This window comes from Meles meles, chromosome 1 (assembly GCF_922984935.1).
Source record: "Meles meles chromosome 1, mMelMel3.1 paternal haplotype, whole genome shotgun sequence".
Taxonomy (NCBI): Eukaryota; Metazoa; Chordata; class Mammalia; order Carnivora; family Mustelidae; genus Meles; species Meles meles.
Genome location: NC_060066.1, coordinates 123,768,792 through 123,788,797, shown reverse-complemented (window position 1 = coordinate 123,788,797; position 20,006 = coordinate 123,768,792). Strand labels below are relative to the sequence as shown.

Genomic DNA, 20,006 nt, shown 5'->3' with positions numbered 1-20,006 from the left:
TAACCCTAACTAGTAAATGTGGAATTCGGATGTTAGGAAAAACATCATCTTATGCCAAAATATACGACAGAGACAACTGCTATGGCTATTCAGGAAAAGCCAAAATATTTGGAAAGATTATATGGAGTCAGATATGAAAACGGTTATTCAAACTGCTGCCAGGGATAGAAGCTGTAAGATAGACTTTTTTTTTTTTGGTGGCCTACTTTTTTTTTTAAATGAGGAAACGAGTCATTTTAAAACAAATATATAGCTTTTTTTTTTTTAATGTAAATGGAAAGTACATATGCAGTAATACTGGAAATAAACATCTTCAACTCTGGGCTCTTTTTGAAAGACACAAGATGATTTTTTCAAAAGATACAAGATGCATGGATAAATCACATTCATACCTTACAATGTTAAGTAGCAAACAATTTAAGTTCATAATGAACAATGACTGCTTTTCAGTAGCTTGAAATTCTAGTCATTCATTTCATAATTCTCATGAGTAAAAAAAGAAAAAGCTAATCATGTACCTTAATATTGTCATTTCTGGATTACTCAAAAGTATAAACAACTCTGAAGAAAAAATAGAGTCCTGTGTTTATCACAGGTATAATTAAAAAAAAAAGACATTTATCAAGCATAACTAATGTATTAAAAACTGTATTTTAGGATAATATTTCACAAACACAACTCCAACATTTCTTTTTGGTTCAGGAAATATAAGAGGTAGGATCAAGTAAAGTAAGTGCCTATTACATCACTGGATTTTCACTAAAATGTTGGCAATTTATAACAGAAACCACTAGAAATCAAACGTGAATTTAGGAACTAAATTAAAAAGCTACAGAACAACTTTGACTAATAAATATCTAGGTCTTAATCACACAAATCAAAACAATATGGTTGACTACAAAAATATTTTAGTAAAATAAAAAATATGCTATCAGTATTATGAATTTTCTCTATCATAACATGTTCCTAAAACTGGGGGCAAGAGAGAATATGAATTATATGTTTATAACTTGGGCCTTTCATTTAAATGTAGGTACCTAATACATAATATTGATATATACTACTATTAAAATGTACTAATCTCCTAGGTTTGTGCTGTCCAAATTGAGAACTGTAGGTTCAAACAAATTCAACAGTGTGGGGGAAATGAAAATATCATTCACCCATGATCAACCTACCTCATGTAATTAAGAAATGTCAGATTACTAATAATGTACCCTAGAAGCTTTCCTGATTAAAACAGAATCTGACTCAAGTAGGAAACAAAGGACAAAGAGAGATGCTCTGAAGAAGCTGACATAAATAAGAGGGTTTTGTCTCCTGGTGCTTTTCAAAGTGATGACAGAATAAATAGAATCTTTCAAATAAGTTGCCTTGTGTTGATAATTTAACAGTAATACACTGACAATCAGTGTGCCATTCCAGGAACCAAATAACAGTGCAAGGAAAATGGAAAAGGGCCCACTGAAATAAATATTATTTCATCACTCCTCCTTATACAAAAATATAAATGGACTACAGTATTTGCATGTCCTGCAATTCTGCCACTTAAGTTCTTCCTCATTCATCTTCAAGAAAGATAAGGATAGAAGCCCTATACTTATTTGGCTGCAGTAAGATATGTTTTCATGCAATGATTTTCTATTAATGGTTCTAAAAGGAAATTTTAAGAAGTCTATAAAGACATTCCAAATACATAAAACAACTCAAGTTTCAAGTTTTTCTGATCATTTTGTTTTGTACAAAAAGACACTTAAGTATTAAGGAACTGGCATGAACTTGAACCAACCAAAATAAAAATTAGTGATTTATAATTATCACATAAAACATATTTAATTCAAGCAATACATTTTTCAGATTTAGGACTCAGGGCATAGATGTGTAGAAAGGTACTAATAAGAAAAGATAAAATATAATTTTTCTGGCCTTTTCAAAATTGTATGAGCTTATCAAAACTATGATTTTTTACATTTCTATATATATATATATATAAATTGAGCCCAAATGTTTGAAATAATCATTGATATGCTCTTCCTTTTTTGTGTGAGAAATAAAGCCCTTCTTTTGCTATAGACTTGTAATTCTAGGAGGAAAAGTCACTCCAGAGATTGTTGACAATTTCAATAATCATGCTAAAGCAAAAAATTCAACATGTCATTTCTGGGATACTCCTAAAGTTTGCTTCATATTTTCATAAACCACATAACTGATGCCCACAGCAGGGAGCACCTTCATGAAGTTTGGAGTGATGCCTCTGTAAAGTCCTGGGATTCCTTCTTTAGAAATTATCCGTCGAAAGAGGCCAACCATGTTCATCTGTTTGTTTCCTTCTATCATGGCTAAAAAAAAAAAAAAAAAAAAAAGAAGAGAAAAGAAACCAGGTTAATTTAATATTCAAGCATGCTTTGTTATTACTGTCATATATAATTATGATTCCAAATGACATGTGAGAATATAATGAAAGGATAATATTTATTCCAAGGGGCTCAAGAAAGTACCCCTTTATGTAATTCTCCTTGCATGGCACCTGAGAGTGAGGTCCATAATTATAATAACAATGATAACAACAGTTACGTGTTGAGTGATTACCATGTGTTAGATACTGGGTTAGTTACCTTATCCACCAATTCTGCAAGGTTAAGTGTTATAGCCATTTTACAAATGAGGAATTGGAGGCTTAGAAAGATGGAAAAACTTGGCCTGGTCCACTTAGCTAGTAAGGGGAGAACTGAGAGCCGATAGTCTTTCTGACTCCAAAGTTCACGTACTTTCTCGAGCCCTGCATTGCCACCGCCACACCTCCTTATTAATGACACACTGAAAAGAGAGTAGTTCAATCCTGGGAATTAAAGGGGAGCAGGAGAAACATTCTGGGGAAATTGGGAAAATGTAGGGTGCCAGGGCGGTGCAAAAGACCTCAAGAGGCAAGAAAGGGGGTAAGGGGAAGCCCGTGTTGCTGGCACAACAAAGACAGGGGCGGGAACATGCAGGTGCTAGGGGACACCACTGACCGTCTACATGGTTATTACACGGAGGGCACCCAATGGCGGGAGGCGGAGAAATAAGTGGGGCCAGATTACTACAGGCTTTGAAAGTCCCACCAAGAACCTTAGAGTTTATTTGGAAGACACTGGAGATCACAAAGGTTACTGCACAGGCATAAAAGGATCGGAATTTGACTTTAAAAACAACAGTCTTGGGCGCCTGGGTGGCTCAGTGGGTTAAAGCCGCTGCCTTCGGCTCAGGTCATGATCCCAGAGTCCTGGGATCCAGCCCCGCATCAGGCTCTCTGCTCAGCAGGGAGCCTGCTTCCTCCTCTCTCTCTCTCTCTCTCTGCCTGCCTCTCTGCCTACTTGTGATCTCTGTCTGTCAAATAAGTAAATAAAATCTTTAAAAAATAATAAAATAAAATAAAAAACAACAGCCTTGTGGCCCACGGGAGGACTGAAGTGGAGTTGGCATACAGGAGCGGAGGGATTGTCAGGCGATGCTGCTTATCAGACAGCCTGGGTTTGAAGTCTAGCTTCACTATTTACCAAATGTATAACCTTAAGGAAGTTACTTAATCTCTCTTTGCCCCAGTTACTCATCTATAAAATGCAGAGGATATTAGTATCAATACCAAAGATGGCTGTGATGGTTAAATGAGAGAATACATAATATTTGGTTACTATGTTGCATTTTTCTCTCCAGCCACATGATCTTTTGGTGCCTCAAACAGTCCCCATTTCCCCTGCCTTAGTGCCTTCACATACACTTTTCCTCGGGCTAGAATGCTCTTTCTTTTCCACCCCACCCATCTTTGCCCAGCTAACTCCCACTTGTCTTTCCAGGAGGAGCTTAAATGATAACGTTCTCAGGCTCCCAAGTAAGGTTAAGGATCCTTGTTCTGTGCTTCCCCTAAGAAAGTGTGTTAACAAGGTTGTTTACTTGTTGATCCTGTGTTTTCTCCACTCAGCAAAGGCAGGGACAACATCTGTCTTGTGGACTGCTCTAACCCTAGAGTCTGGCAGAGTTTCCAGCACCTGACCATTGGGCTCTAGAAGTAGTCATTAATTAATGAGTGATTACTTGGTTGGGGGTAGGAGTCGTTGGTACTTGGAAGAGAGACTGGAGATAGAGCTGTAGATACCCAGGGGGGCACTATTTAAAGAAATGACAGTGGGTGAGTGAGACTGGCAGCAAAAGGGCCAAAAAGAAAAGAAATGCACTGTGGACTCTGAGAAACAAACTGAGGGTTTTAGAAGGGAGGGGGGTGGGGGGATGGGGGAGCCCAGTGAGGGGTATTAAGGAGGACACGTATTGCACAGAGCACTGGGTGTTATACGCAAACAATAAATCATGGAACATTACGTCAAAAACTAATGTTGGATGGTGACTAACAGAAAACAATTAAAAAAAAAAAGATAAAGTCACAGGCTACATATTTTAAATAGCAATAAAAGCCAGCAAGTCTTAGGAAAAGAGAATACTCAATGAACTGGCAGAAGAGCCAGGAGGACACAGTGTAATGAAAGCCAAGGGAGGGGCTCCTGGGTGACTCAGCCATCTGACTCTTGATTTCAGCTCAGGTCATGATCTCAGGGTCGTGAGTTCTAGCCCCACCTCAGGCTCCCTGCTCAGTACAGAGTCCACTTGGGTTTCTCTTTCCCTCTGCCTCTCCTCCCACTGCCATATGCTCTCTCTCTCTCAAGTAAATAAATCAATCTTTAAAAAAACAAAAACAAAAAACAAAACCCACCTTGAGCCTGCATGCGTGTTCTCACCAAAGCCAAGGGGTAGCTGGCCAGCTGGCCACAGGTGCTGGATAAGGCACCACACCCCAGCAGCACTACAACTCCAGGGTTTACAGAGTCTTTGGCATAATTATCCAGCCAATGGGACTTCAAGAGCTGCCAGAGAAATAGGAAAGAAGAAAAACAGTGAACAACCAACTCGACAACAGCTCTCACTCAGCATGAACACTTTCTTAGCCACTCTTGTCCTTATGAGAGACGGGCTACATTTCTGCAGGATCAAGGGGTACAGTCCCAGGAGCAGCAGTCCCTGGAGGAGGCAGCAGCTCTGCAGGGAGCGGAGAGGTGGGGGCGGGGTGGGGGGAGCCAGTGGGGATCCAGAACACCTGAGATTTGCACTGGTTGCTCCTTTTCTTCCAAACTAATGTTAAGATCAACAACACTCCAAACACAGTATCTCAAGAACATTTCTTACAGTGAGTATTAATAAAAACAATATAATTCTACTAATTGCATCAATTTTATACTTTACACATACACTTCATTTTGTTGTTTCCCTGAGGTGGAGCTATTCTTCCAATTTTAGAAACAAGGGAATGAGTCTCAGTGGCTTTTTTTTTTTTTTTAAGATTTTACTTATTTGACAGAAAGAAACAGTGAGAGAGGGAACACAATAAGCAGGGGGAGTGGGAGAAGGAGAAGCAGGTCCCCCGCTGAGCAGGGAGCCCAATGCAGGGCTTGAGCCCAGGACCCTGGGATCATGACCTGAACCGAAGCTTACCCAACTGAGCCACCCAGGCACCCCTCAGTGGAATTTTTTTTTTCACTTTTTTAAAAATTTCTTTTCAGCATAACAGTATTCATTATTTTTGCACTACACCCAGTGCTCCATGCAATATGTGCCCTATTACCCACCACCTGGTTCCTCAACCTCCCACCCCCCCCGCCCCTTCAAAACCCTCAGGTTGTTTTTCAGAGTCCATAGTCTCTCATGGTTCATCTCCCCTTCCAATTTCCCTCAACTCCCTTCTCCTCTCCATCTCCCCATGTCCTCCATGTTATTTGTTATGCTTCAGTGGAATTTTTTTTTTAACAAGGGTGCAGAATCAAGGGTATTGATCTCCAGGCTGTGCCTTTGCCCTGTTTAGCCTACATCCTTGTATTCCCATCGGAAGGCGATGATTGAAAGTAACTGTATAAAATATGCTAATCCACTTTTTAAATATATGATATTTTAAGTATAAGAATCTATGCTAACATGCGGGGGAAATTATTGTTATACTAGTGCAAGCAAAGTAATATACTAATTAAAGCAATCTACAGATTCAATGCAATCTCTACTCAAATCCTCATGGCAATTTTGTTTTTAAAGATTTTATTTATTTGCTTGACAGAGAGAGGGAACACAAGCAGGGGGTTGTGGGAGAGGAAGAAGTAGGCCTGCCGCTGAGCAGGGACCCCTTTGTGGGACTCATTCCCAGGACTCTGGGATCATGACGTGAGCCCAAGGCAGATGCTTCACTGACTGAGCCACACAGGTGCCACAACCCCATGATAATTTTTGAAGAAAAAGAGAAAACCACCCTAAAATTCATATGGAATCTCAAGGGACCCCACTGAGCCAAAATAATCTCAGAAAAGAAGAATAAACTCGGAGGCCTCATACTCCCTGAGTTCAATAGATACTACAAAGCAGGGCACCTGGGTGGCTCAGCTGAAAGCCTCTGCCTTGGGCTCAGGTCATGATCTTAGGGTCCTGGGATCGAGCCCCACATTGAGCTCTCTGCTCAGCAGGGAGCCTGCTTCTCCCTCTCCTTCTCCCTGCTGCTCTGCCTACTTGTGCTCTCTCTGTCAAATAAATAAATAAAATCTTAAAAAAAATAGATACCACAAAGCAATAGTAATCAGACAATGTAGTATTGCCATAAAGACAGATACACAGATCAATGGAACAAAACAGAGTCCACAAATAAAGTCTTGAATATATGGCCAAATGATCAACAAGACTACATACTGTAAAAAGAAGTCTCTGCAGCAAATGTTGTGGGGAAAATTGAATATCCACATGCAAAAGGATAAAGTTGGGTCTTTACCTTATACCATGTACCAAAATTAACTCAAAATGGATTAAAGACCTAAACAGAAGACTTAATACTTTAAAACTCCTAGGAGAAAACATAGGATATAAGCTTCCAGGCAATGAATTAGGCAATGATTTCTTGGACACCAAAGCATAGGCCATAAAATAAAAAAACAGATAAAAGAACTTCACCAACTTAAAAACTTCTGAGCAGCAAAGGAAACAATCAGCAGGGTGAAAAGGCAGTCTATGGAATGGGAGAATGTATTTGTAAACCACATATCTGATAAGGGGTTAATATCCAAAATATATAAAGAACTCTGATAACAACAATTTAAAAAATTAAAAATGGGCAAAGGCAACAGATATATGAAAAGAGACTCAACATCACTAATCATCAGGGAAATGCAAATCAAAACTATAATGAAATATCACCTTACACCTGTTAGAATGACTAGAATAAAAAAGACAATAAATAGGGGCTCGTGGGTGGCTCAGTCAGGTAAACATCTGACTCTTGATTTGGCTCAGGTCATGATCTAAGGGTTATGAGATCGAGTCCTGCATTGGGCTCCATGCTTGATGTAGAACCTGCTTAAGATTCTCTTCCTTTTCCTCTGCCCCTCTGCCTACAGCTCATACACGAAGAGACGAGACAAGAAGAGAAGAGGAGAAACAAAAGGAAACAGCAAGTGTTGGCGAGGAATTGGCCAAGAGGAACCTTCATGCACTGTTGGTGGGAATGTAAACTGGTGCAGCCACTGAGGAAAACAGTGCAGAGGTTTCTCAAAAAATTAAAAGTAGGACTACCATACAATCCAGCAATTCCACTACTGGGTATTTACCCAAAGAAAATGAAAACACTAATTTATAGCCCGATGTTTACTGCAGTATTATTGACAATAACTAAGATATGGAAGCAACCAAAATGTCCATGGATAGATGAATGGATAAAGCAGATATGGGGTGTGTGTGTACATGCACGCGCGCGCGCGCACACACACACACACACACACACACACAGGAATTTTACTCAGCTGTAAAACTAAGATACTGCCATTTGCAACAATATGAACGGACCTAGAGAGTATGATGAGGGTATTAAGTGAAATAAGTCTGACAAAGAAAGACACATACCATATGATTTCATTTATATGTGGAATCTAAAAAAACAAAACAAATGAACAAACAACCCCCCCCCCAAAGAAAAGCAGAAGCAAACTCTTAAATACAGAAAACAAATTGATAGTTGTCAGAGGGGAGGAGAAAGGAAGGGAAGGGATGGGCAAAATGGGTGAAGGGGAATGGGAGGTACAGGCTTCCAGTTACAGAATGAGTAAGTCATGGGGATGAAAGGTACTGCACAGGGGATATAGTCGATGGCACTATACACGTGTCATATGGTGACAGATGGAAGCTACAACTGCAGTGAGCACAGCATAACATATCGAGTTGCTGAATCTCTATGTTGTACACCTAAAACCAATATAACACTGTGCCTCAACTATACTTCACCCAAAAACTGGCAAAAAATGTCATTTCTCCAAAAAAGATATATAAATGGACAACAAGCATATGAAAAGATGCTCAACCCCACATATTATAAGACAAATACAAATCAAAAGCATAATGAGATACTGCCTCCCATCTATCAGGATGGTCACTATTAAAAAAAAAAGGTAGTTTCTTCTATCAAGTGTTAGCAAAGATGTAGAGAAATTAGAATTCCTGTGTACTGCTGGTAGGATGAAATAGGGTACAAATACCATGGAAATCAGTTTGAAATCAGTTTGACAGTTCCTCAAAAAGCTTAAAATAAATTTACCATAGGACCCAGCAATTCTATGCCTCAGTATATACCCAAAGGAACTGAAAGCAGAGACTTGACCAGATACTCATATACTCATTGCCAATATTCACTGCAGCATTACTCACCAAAGCCAAAAAACAAAAAACCCAAAAAACCCAAGTATCTACCAAGAATGAACAGATAAGCAAAATGTGGTATATACACCAAAGGAAATATTATTCGGCCAACAGGAATGAGGTTCTGACACACGCTACAACACGGACAAACCCTGAAAACATTATACTAAGTGAAATACGCCAGACAAAAAGGACAAATACTATAAGATTCTACTTGTATGAAATAACTAGAATGGATAATTCATAGAGACAGAAAGTAAACAGTGGTTACCAGGGGCTGGCAGGGGAAGGGAGATTAGAGAATTATTTCAATATAATTAATGGAGTTTATGTTTGGAATCATGAAAAAGTATTGGAAATGGGGGCACCTGGGTGGCTCAGTCGGTTAAGCCTCAGTCACAGCAGACTCCCTGCTTGATGAGGAGACTGTTGCTCCCCCTGCTTATGCTAACTCAGCTCTTGCTCTCAAATAAATAAATAAAATACTTAAAAAAAGTATTGGAGGGGCGCCTGGGTGGCTCAGCGGGTTAAAGCCTTTGCCTTCAGCTCAGGTCATGATCCCGGGGTGCTGGGATCGAGCCCCGCATCGGGCTCTCTGCTTGGCTGGGAGCCTGCTTCCTCCTCTCTCTCTGCCTGCCTCTCTGCCTACTTGTAATCTCTATCTGTCAAATAAATAAATCTTTAAAAAAAAAAAAAAGTATTGGAAATAGATTACTATCTATTTGGATGGGACAGGACACTGTGAATGTCATTAACATCCTTGAATTGTACCCTTAAAAATGGTTAAAATGGCAAATATTATGCCACATACATTTTACCACAATTTTTAAATTAAATTTTAAATTCCAAAGGCCGTTGAATTGTCCACTTAAAATGAGTGAAATGCACAGTGTGTAAATTATATTCTAATAAAGCTATTTGCATTCCATGTTCCACCCCTTCCCTCCACTAGAGGATTATTTCCATCACAGCACAGTTCCCTACACTGTGCCTTAGCAGCTGGCTTGTTGCCCTCCCCAACCAAAACTTCAGTTTTTATTATTTTATTTTTTTAAAGATTTTATTTATTTATTTGACAGAGAGAGATCACAAGCAGGCAGAGAGAGAGGAGGAAGCAGGCTCCCTGCTGGGCAGAGGGCCTGAAGCGGGGCTCGATCCTGGGATCTGGGATCATGACCTGAGCTGAAAACTTCAGCTTTTTAAAGGCAAAAACCAAGACTGTTTGTCAGATTCATAAATTATTAAATGGTTTAAATGGCAGAGTTTATTCACTATGTGCGGTCTAAGTTGTCTTTTCAGTGCCAGGGATGAATCTGTGTCATCCACATCAGTCTCTTGGTTTTATGATGGCAGATTTTAACAAATCAAAGAAAATGTGCCCTCTCTCCTCAAAAAAAAAAAAAAAAAATCCCTAGTACCATCTTCTAAGCTGAACAAATATATATTAATATATATTATAATTATATAACAATTAACAATTACATTATATAGTGTGAATTTGTGCTCTTCCTTAATAAACACAATGAATAGGGGAATCTGATATAGAGGTGACCACAGGCATAATATGAGTCTCATATTCGAGGTACTTAAAAAAAATTGATCAAATAACACACCCCTGAATCTACTTTCAGTGACAAACTACTTTCTGGTATATATGTGCTTTTTTTTTTTTTTTTAAAGATTTTATTTATTTATTTGACAGATAGAGATCACAAGTAGGCAGAGAGGCAGGCAGAGAGAGAGAGGAGGAAGCAGGCTCCCTGCTGAGCAGAGAGCCCGATGCGGGGCTCAATCCCAGGACCCTGGGATGATGACCTGTGCCGAAGGCAGAGGCTTTAACCCACTGAGCCACCCAGGTGCCCCTATGTGCTTCTTTATATAAAGTCAAATTCTAACAATAGGAACTATTTAATTACACTTTCAGATTCAGAAGATTGCTACAGACTCACCTCATATACAGCAAGATCTATACCTGCATAAGGTATGATGCCTAATAAGTTGGGAATATAACCTTTGTAAAAAGCTCCCATGCCTTCGTGTTTCAAAATCTTCTTGGCACAATCAAATATTCCAGAATATTGTCCTGTTTTGCCTACAGCCAGCCTGGTTTTCAAAACCTAGTTATAAAAGAATGTAACAGAATATTATCATTTATATTAATTCAATCATCATGGAAGTCAAAGTGATTTTACAGAGAATAAATACCTAGCACATACTGTCTCTCAAATGACTGCCCAATTTCTTGAAGTGTTATCCCTCACATAGAATGTCTACTGAATTCAGGGCTAACACCAGAGCCAAAAAAATCTGTTTATTGTAAAGAGGATCTGAATGAGGGCAGAGAAAATAGGAAATAATTCACAGATGTCTTAAAATTACCTGGTGATCAATTAGATATGGAGGGTGAAGGAAATGGCAGTTTATAGGATGACCTCAGTGTTTCTAGCTTGGAACACAGGAGCGGGGCAGCAGGGAGGCAGGAAGGTGATGCTATTAACTGAGATGGGGGATGTAAGAGGATGTATCCAGTTAGGGTATTTTTTAAAGGAGTGTGACTAATCATAGAAATAACCATACCATATTAAGATGCTTGTAAAGAAAGCCAGGTTAATAGGCATATCACAAAGGTAAGGATTAAGGGTATATTTTGCTTAGATTTTATTATTTGTTGTAAAACCCTTTGTCATGTCAATAAAGATAGCCATGTCTATAATACTGTTTTTCTCTAAAGCAAGAGTTGGCAAACTTTTCCTACTAAGGCGACATAGTAAATATTTCAGTCTTTGTAGGTCTAAAATTTCAGGTCTGTTGCACATTTTTTAAATCTTTTTAACCAACTTTTTAAAATGTATAAAACCATTCTTAGCTCCAGGGCTGTACAAAGTACTCCCCACGTACATGGTTTGCTGATCCCATGCTCTAATGGTAGGATGTCTAGTGAGGATTACCATCACCTAATCAAATCTACTCTTAAATTTATAGCACAGAAACTCTTTGGACAGGAATGGGTGTTATAATTCTTATCAACATTGTAGCAGCTGGTGTCCCCTCCCATGCTCTCAAAGGGTGATCTGCGTGACTAACAGAAACAGCAGAAATGACAAGATTGCAGCTTCCATCTTGGGTGCTGGCTAACAATTCTCTCTCCCTCTCATATCACCGGCTTGGGGAAAACAGCTATCATGTTGTGCGGGTACAGCCAGTGGAGATGGCCCCTGAGATAAGAAACTGACATCTCCAGCTGTAATAGCCAGGGAGGCCCAGCAACAAACATGGGAGCAAGCTTGGAAGCAGACCCGTCCCCAGTTGAACCTTGCTGTGATTGCAGCTCTGACCCACACCTTGACTCTAGGCCTAGAAGACCCCCTGATCCAGGGGCACCCCACTAAGCTACTCCCAGATTCCTGACCCATAGAAACCGTGAGATAATAAAGGCCTGTTAAACTGCCACTCCGGGGATGACCTCTTACCCAGCGATAGATCATGAACTGAACACCACCAAGAGTCAGGCTGCACAATGGTACTTACCTCCATGGGGTAAATAATAGTCTGTGCGGTTGCTCCCGCCAGTGAACCAGAGATAAATCTCTCAAAGGTTCCTACTTTTTGTCCTTCCTCAGTAAGCAATTTCTTGTACTGTATAAAAACATTTAAAAATGTCCATTAAAACCTGCTAAGGACTGAGTCATGTCTCTCCCTCCCAGCAAATTCTTAGGTTGAAGCTATAACCCCCACTGTGATAATATTTGGAGATGGGGGCCTCTAGGAGAGAACCAGGCTTAGAGGAGGTCATGAGGGTGGGCCCTATGAAAGGATTAGTGTCCTTAAAAGAGACACCAGAAAGTTTTCTCTTCCCCACTCCCTTCCCTTCTTTCTCTTTCTATACACATGTGTACTAAAGAAAGGCATATGAGCACACAGCAAGAGGGTAGCCATGTGCAAGCACAGCCGAGAGCCCTCACCAGAAACCAAACTGGTCAGCCCATTGGTCCTGGATCCTCCAGCTCCAGAACCGTGAGAAATTAATTTCTCTTGTATAAACCACCAGTACGGTATTTTGTTATGGCAGCCCAAGCTACATACATACCAAAACACAAATCAACACCTAGTAATCAGCTGACAATACAATGATGTTTTTCCAAATGTATACACTGCATTAACAATATCTAGCAGAAAAGAAAACTCAGAGGCTAAGACCTTCGGTTTACTGGACAGTGGTTTTTCAACTTAGATTTCCACAGAACACAGATGTTCCACAGATGGGACCCAGTCACTCCTTTGCTAAAACACAATAATAGCATTCTTCCCCAGAAAATAGAGGGTTGATAAAGTATTCATAATTTTTCGATGTTTTCCTAATAATTTGTCTTTTCTTTAAGATTTTATTTATGTTTTTATTTGACAGAGATCAAGAGAGAAGGAGAGAGAGCAGAAGCAAGGGGAGCAGCAGGCAGAGAGAGAAACAAGCTCCCCGCTGAGCAAGAAGCCTGACATGAGACTCGATCCCAAGACCCTGAGATCATGACCTGAGCCAAAGGCAGATGCTTAACTGACTCAACCACTCAGGTGGCCCTAGGTTTTCTTTTTTTAATATGAATCTATTTTCACCAGTATAAATAAAATAAGTGGCAAACATTAACAGAACAACTGAGAAAGACATTTCTGTAGGAAACACTTAAAATAACACATAATTACACATCCACATCAGCCCCAGAGCCCACGTGGACCAGCAGTACTAAAGCAACCAACATAGCCAATCGGGCAGAGGGGAAAATTGGACCCCAATGCTGGCAACGTATCAACAGACAAGGATGTCAGTAGCATGGGCTGTGGAGTCAGGGAGACCTGGGCTGGAACCCCAGAAACGCGTGGCCCTGAGCAAGTTCACGTATGTGTTTCCTCATTTGTGGTAACATCTATTCTTGCAAGGTTGCTGAAAGGATTAAATAAGATAACGCATATAATACAGCATAATACATAATACAGTGCTGAGCACATGGCAAATATTCAGTAAACGCTATTAATACTACCATTCTCTCCTACAACTTGGAAAGAAAGGCTCTGCCCAAACACAGACTGGTCATAAACCAGGCAAAACAGACTGCTTGTTTCAGAAGGTGAGGTGAGTCTACAGAGGTAATTAACCACTGGCCCAGGAGGGAGAAGTGGATCAATCAACAGAGAGTAGCAGGAGGTTAACGGGGCTCCCAAAGCCACCCTGAAATCCCTGTGTCTCTTCTTTTCTTTTCCATTTGTTACAACACCTATTTCAATATTTCCATTCTCTTCCAGCTTCCAACACCATTTCCTCCTCATTCTCAGGAAATGTCCTTTCGTGGCAACTCAAGGAAGAACAGATGCCACTACGTAAGGATGTTCCTGCCCACCCTCCACAGAATTATCCACAGCCACACGCGTCTTCTCTCTTCTCAAAGTGACAGAAGAGTCTCCCATGCCGCCAACGCCAGTCCTTCCCAAGGCCTCTGGATGGTACCATGTTTCCCCAGCACACATACCTCCTGTGAACACCTGCTGCATTCACCAGCCTCTCCCTTCTATGTTTTTCACTTCCTTGTGTTGACGTGCTTCCTTCAGTAACGAGCACATTAAAATAAAACCTATCAAAACTCCCCTCTGCCCACCATCCTTCTTATCTATCACTCTCCCTCATTTTTTCTCCTTCCTTTTACTCAAGTCAAATTCCCCCCAAATGTGTCTACACTGCACAATTTTTGTCAGCCCCTGGTTTACTTTCACTCATTTCAGAATGGTTTCTCATCTCTTCACTTCCCTGGAGCCTTTATTCCAAGTTCTCCTATCTCTGGATTGGTGAATCCTAAAAGATACTCTTTTTTTGTTTTTTGTTTTTTTTTTTTGGCAGAGAGAGAGGTCACAAGTAGGCAGAGAGGCAGGCAGAGAGAGAGGGAGAAACAGGCTCCCCACTGAGCAGAGAGCCCGATGCGGGGCTCGATCCCAGGACCCTGAGATCATGACCTGAGCCAAAAGCAGAGGCTTAAACCGCTGAGCCACCCAGGCACCCCAAAAGATACTCTTCTTATTGTGTGTACTGCCCTATAGCATGTGGAAACTTCACAAAACCTTCACAAAATCCTTTTTCATCCTCTCACTTCTAGGCCATCAGTTTCTGCATTTCCTCCATCTCTCTGGCTATTCCTTCTCAGTTTCCTCTACAAGGGGCTTCTTCTTCTTCCCCCTGGAAATATTCCCAGAGTTATTCCATTCTGTGAGTCTTCCTCAGTGGTCCATTCCAACGGCTTCAACTTAAAAACCACCTCTCCATCAGAGAGCAAAAGTCCTACTGGAAGGCTACCTGTTCATGTTGTACAGAGGTCTCAAACTCAGCATGTCATTGTACCCCAAATCTATTCCTCTTATTATATTCTCCAGGTACATCGTTGCCCAAATTAGGATCCAGAGTATCATCCTTGATTCCTCCTTCTTTCTCACTTCCATATCCACTCAGGCAGTGAGTCCTGTTGACTCTATTTCCAAAATATTTCTCAGTTCATTTCCTTCTTCTCCAGTTTCTCTAGCCACCACCTTATCTTGGTGCTCATCATTTCTGACCTGGATGATCAAAATGTTTCCTTAGTCTTCCTACCTCCAGTCTGGCCTTACACTCCTCTAGTACATTCTCCATTTTTTTCCAGGTTGATCTTTCTTAAATGTAAATATCCTCATTTCACTTGTCTACAGAAGATGCTTCAAGAGCCCCCTCACTCTCTTCAGGATAAAATCAAGACTCCTATTACAATTGGCTTCTGCCTACCTGTCCAGCCTGCTTTCATCATTCTCTTCCCAGGAATACACTCCACTACACCAGAGCCAAATGAACCACCTTCAATTTCCTTAGTGAACAATGCTCCCCTGTGCCTGCATTTCTGTCCACATGCAGCTGCTTCTGCTTGAATTACACACCTTTCCCTTCACCTTAGTGGACCCGAGATTCAGGCCGGCTTGGGCTCAAACTGTAGCTTGGGCACCTCAGTGTTTTCACTCATTCAGTAAGGACCCATGAGCACTGGGCCAAGTGCTGGGAATACAAACCTGAAAACAAATACTGCCCAAGGAAGCTCACAGTTTTGTCAAGGAGAGAGAGAAGGACTGAATTCATCAGAATTTAGTGTGAAAGTGCTACAACAGAGGGAGACAAAAGGCACTGTGCCAATGAAGACGGTTTCCTGGAGGAAATGTCTTGAGTCAAGTCTTGCAGGATGTTCGCCACTATCTGACATTCACTCAACAAACACATACTGAGCACTTACCACATGCCAGGCTCCAAGTGCTGGAGTCCATGAAGAAGAAGCCAGGCCCCTGCCTTCAAGGAACTTTCACTCTAAATTCAATTCAACTTTCTAGCAATGATAACTTACACAAAGGACTTCAACTTAAAAGTTTCCTGTCCAGATGTTAGACTGGGACGCTTTCATAAAACTTAGGTTAGTATGCAGCTTCTATTCTGAATTCAAAATGAATACGCAAAAATGCTGTATTTCCTAAAAAGAGCTACTATGAAATGAATACATAAGTCTTTTTAAAAAATAGGAAATGGGGGCACCTGGGTAGCTCAGTGGGTTAAGCCTCTGTCTTTGGCTCAGGTCGTGATCTCAGGTCCCGGGATCGAGCCCCACATCGGGCTCTCTGCTCAGCAGGGAGCCTGCTTCCCCCTCTATCTCAGCCTGCTGCTCTGCCTACTTGTGACCTCTCTCTCTGTGTCAAATAAATAAATAAATAAAATCTTTAAAAAAAAATAGGAAATGAAGAATTCTAAAGTTTGATCATAAAGAATCTGAGTTCATATAGTTCTAATGTCCTGGAAGAGAAATTCCTCTTGGAGTATAGGCAGAAAATTATTATATAGTAAAATAAGAATCCAAAAAGCACTATATGTTCATTGTTACTGAATCAGTTTATTAACTCCTCTTTGTTAATAAGTTCCACAGGTGACAACAATTACCTGTTCATATGCCCAGAACTTAATAGCTGTCTCAGGAGCGATTTTAATGACATTTGTACCATTTCCTCTCCAAAGGGAGCGGATACCTCCTTCTTTCACCATCTGTCGAAAGCCATCATATATGTTCATTTTGCCTGATTTTGAACCGTGGACCTAAAAATAAAAGTAAAAAGATATAAAACAGGGGTGGCATGTTACTATTTCTAAAGTAACCATGCAAACCACCCTCTTTATTTCAGTAATATTACTGAAAGAAGATGCATTTAAAAATAAAATACAGAAAGTTCAGGTAATGTATAATGATAGGAAGAATTACTACCACCATTTTAGAGGCCTGACTCAATCTAAAACTAAGAAAAAAATCAGTATCCTCAGCGTGGGAAAGCAGAGAGGACATGATCTAAATTAAAATTATTATGAACAACATTCACATAAGACAACATGAACTGAATTATGAATTAGGCTATGGAACACCCCTTGGAGTGCAAACAAGTTCATTTTAAGACACCTTTCAAAAATATACTGCAGGCAATATACTATTTCTTCCCCACAGAAGTAATACCAATATGAAATATAAATGGGCAGAAAACAATTTTGTATTATGTGTATCAGAGCCACAGACACTGGAATTTATATAGCCTGGCAACAAAAATAAAAATTATACCTTCTATGGCTTATCTCAAAGCCTCGCTAGGCAATAACTTCACGGCAACATGAACGCCTCACCCCATGAATACTTGGTTCAGACTACAGATGTGATCATTATTTATATACACTAGACCTTCTAATTCCCTCCATGGAAAAACAGTTAAATCCAAAAAGCCAAAAACAAGTAAAGAAATCAGCTCTCTTCTGGCACACACAAAATGAGTGGCTACTGTCAAAAAATGGAAAAACAAGATGTGCTAAAGACTAAAGGTCGGCCACGAGGGCAGTGTGTGGTTGGTCCACAATAAAGACTCTGGACATCAAAGACTCGGGTGAACTTTCTTGGTCGGTTTGCAACACTGTGTGTATCGTCACACCTCAAAGCCAGGAAAGTAATACATTGGGACTCTACAGGGAGAAGACAACAAAAGCCCCTGCATTTGGCACTTCCTGCTTGTCCTGCTATGCTGCTTTCTTTGGCTGATTTTAATCTGTATCTTTGCCCTGTAATAAACCATAACCAGGAGCATTAAAGCTTCTAGTGTGTTCTGTGAGCCCTACTGACTTACTGAACCTGAAGGTCATTTTGGAAAACTCCACCCACTCACCCCACAGAACTTGCAAGAAATAAAGTCCAGTTTTATTTTAAAGAAACTTCACAATAAAATATGACAAAGGGAAAGAGGAAGGCTTATTCAAGCTCTCTCAAAGTCAATTTGCTATTTGCTATCATACCTAAAGAAAAATACAAGCGCCAATTCCTTCTCCTTTTTCTTTAAAGCACTATTTTTACCCCTAAGTGTATTTTGAGATTTAGGTACATTCTGAATGGATGCTAGCTTAAAATACTGTCAGACATCTTTTTTATACATAAATCTAAGGACAGACATAAAAAGTGTTGACCATAGGTATGACAACACAACTTCTAAAACTCTTTTTTTAAGCAACTACTATATTCCAGTAGGGTGTTCCAGTGTATCTGGCATTCTCGCATACTTCACATCACTTAATTCTTACAACCAGCCTTGTTAGATATTCTTAATCCCATCGCAGGGTGAAGGAAAATGAGACCTCGGGGGTTTCGTGCAGTGTGAGAACCACATACTCTGGAGTCAAAGATACTCCATTCCTCATCTAATTTGTTGAAAAGGAGAAGTTATTTACTTCTCTGAGCCTCAGGTTCTCCACAGATAGTGTGAGGATAAAATACCCACCTCACAGGCTTGCTCTGAGGATTAAATGGGTTATCATCATGAGCACCGAGGAAGTGTCAATTCCTTTCCTTTCTGTCTTTCTTTCCACTCTGACCAGCCAGGACCACATTGCTAGTAAATAGTAAAGTCAGTCTATAAATCCAGGTCTTTTCTGCTAACCTCATTTTTAGAATAATCATAAAAATTATATCCCTGCTCCAAGATTCTCAAATTTGGAAATATCTCACTTTTGAGAAAGTGTATTAAACAGAAGGAAGGGGCATCTGGGTGGCTCAGTGGGTTAAGCCTCTGCCTTCAGCTCAGGTCCTGATCTCAGGGTCCTGGGATCGAGCCCCATGTCGGGCTCTCTGCTCAGCGGGGAGCCTGCTTCCTCCTCTCTCTCTCCTGCCTCTCTGCCTGCTTGTGATCTTTCTCTCTTACTATTAAATAAATAAATAAAATCTTTAAAAAAAAAAAACAGAAGGAAAATATTATTATTTCCTACAGTAATGGCTGGGGACTTTTTCCCTCATTAACCATTTGAAAAGTGACGGAATGCCAGAGATTAAAAGTCCCTCACACCTGGACCCACAATTTAAAGTTTGGTGAAATACTCATAGGGACTGAATTCAGGGTTAATAACAACAGAGACTTCATACCTATTTTTTAAAGGTATGAGAAAAAATTACGGAGAAATTTTAAAACTTCCTTCTCCAAGCAGCCCACTTCTCACCATTTCAGAGTATGTAGGAGACACCGAGACCCAAGATCATAAGGTTCACCTGCATCATGACTTTCAGACGGTCCAAAGGGGCAGTGCTCGTTCGAGAAACGGCACCCGCGATACCCCCTGCCAACAGCTGCCTCCACCACTGTCCAGACTTCTTCTCATCTTCCGTGAATTCGTCCGGAATAGTTAAACTATCTCCTATGTCAATACCCTGTTAAGATGGAAAAAAGATCCCCACGGTCCCTCCATTAAAAAAGCGAACACTCCAGGTTTGTTGTAGAGAAGAATCATGTGTTATTTTACAGTGATAATCGCCTTCATTCTTTAGAAAGCATACTACACTGACCTGAGCATACAGATGACTTTAAGTAGCCTGGTCGCACGAAATGAAGCACATTATCAGTTCACAAGAAATGAAAGTTAACGGTAATTAAACATTTACCAAACCAACAATGACAACTTTCTTTCTTAGTAGATTCAGAGTAACTTTTCTCCTCTTGGTCTAAGTCAGAAAGAAAGGTCAGCCTTCTAAAACATGGGAATCCTTCTTAGCTACACAAAGAAATTAGTTTGTCAATTCTTAAGAGATATTCCCTTTATCTCAAAATTCTATACATGTTATTCTTTTTACCACGATACATGTTTTAAACCTGTAAATGAAAATTAAATTAAAGCTATATATGTGAACACTCCAAAACTCATCTCGTATGGAGAT

At 40.2% G+C, this 20,006-nt stretch overlaps 1 protein-coding gene across 2 annotated transcripts in view; it reads right to left on the bottom strand.

The window, feature by feature from the left end:
* Nucleotides 1–234: 234 nt before the first annotated feature.
* The window catches only part of SLC25A24 (solute carrier family 25 member 24), a 58,299-nt gene continuing 38,527 nt past the window's right edge, over nucleotides 235–20,006 (bottom strand). For both annotated transcript variants that reach the window (XM_046018196.1, XM_046018199.1), the window contains exons 5-10: nucleotides 19,344–19,502; nucleotides 16,721–16,873; nucleotides 12,271–12,378; nucleotides 10,692–10,859; nucleotides 4,742–4,892; nucleotides 235–2,339 (exon numbers count right to left, since the gene is read on the bottom strand). In XM_046018196.1, coding sequence (XP_045874152.1) covers nucleotides 2,155–2,339; nucleotides 4,742–4,892; nucleotides 10,692–10,859; nucleotides 12,271–12,378; nucleotides 16,721–16,873; nucleotides 19,344–19,502 — 924 coding nt within the window. In that variant the 3' untranslated portion in view covers nucleotides 235–2,154. The remainder of the gene's footprint in view (nucleotides 2,340–4,741; nucleotides 4,893–10,691; nucleotides 10,860–12,270; nucleotides 12,379–16,720; nucleotides 16,874–19,343; nucleotides 19,503–20,006) is intronic.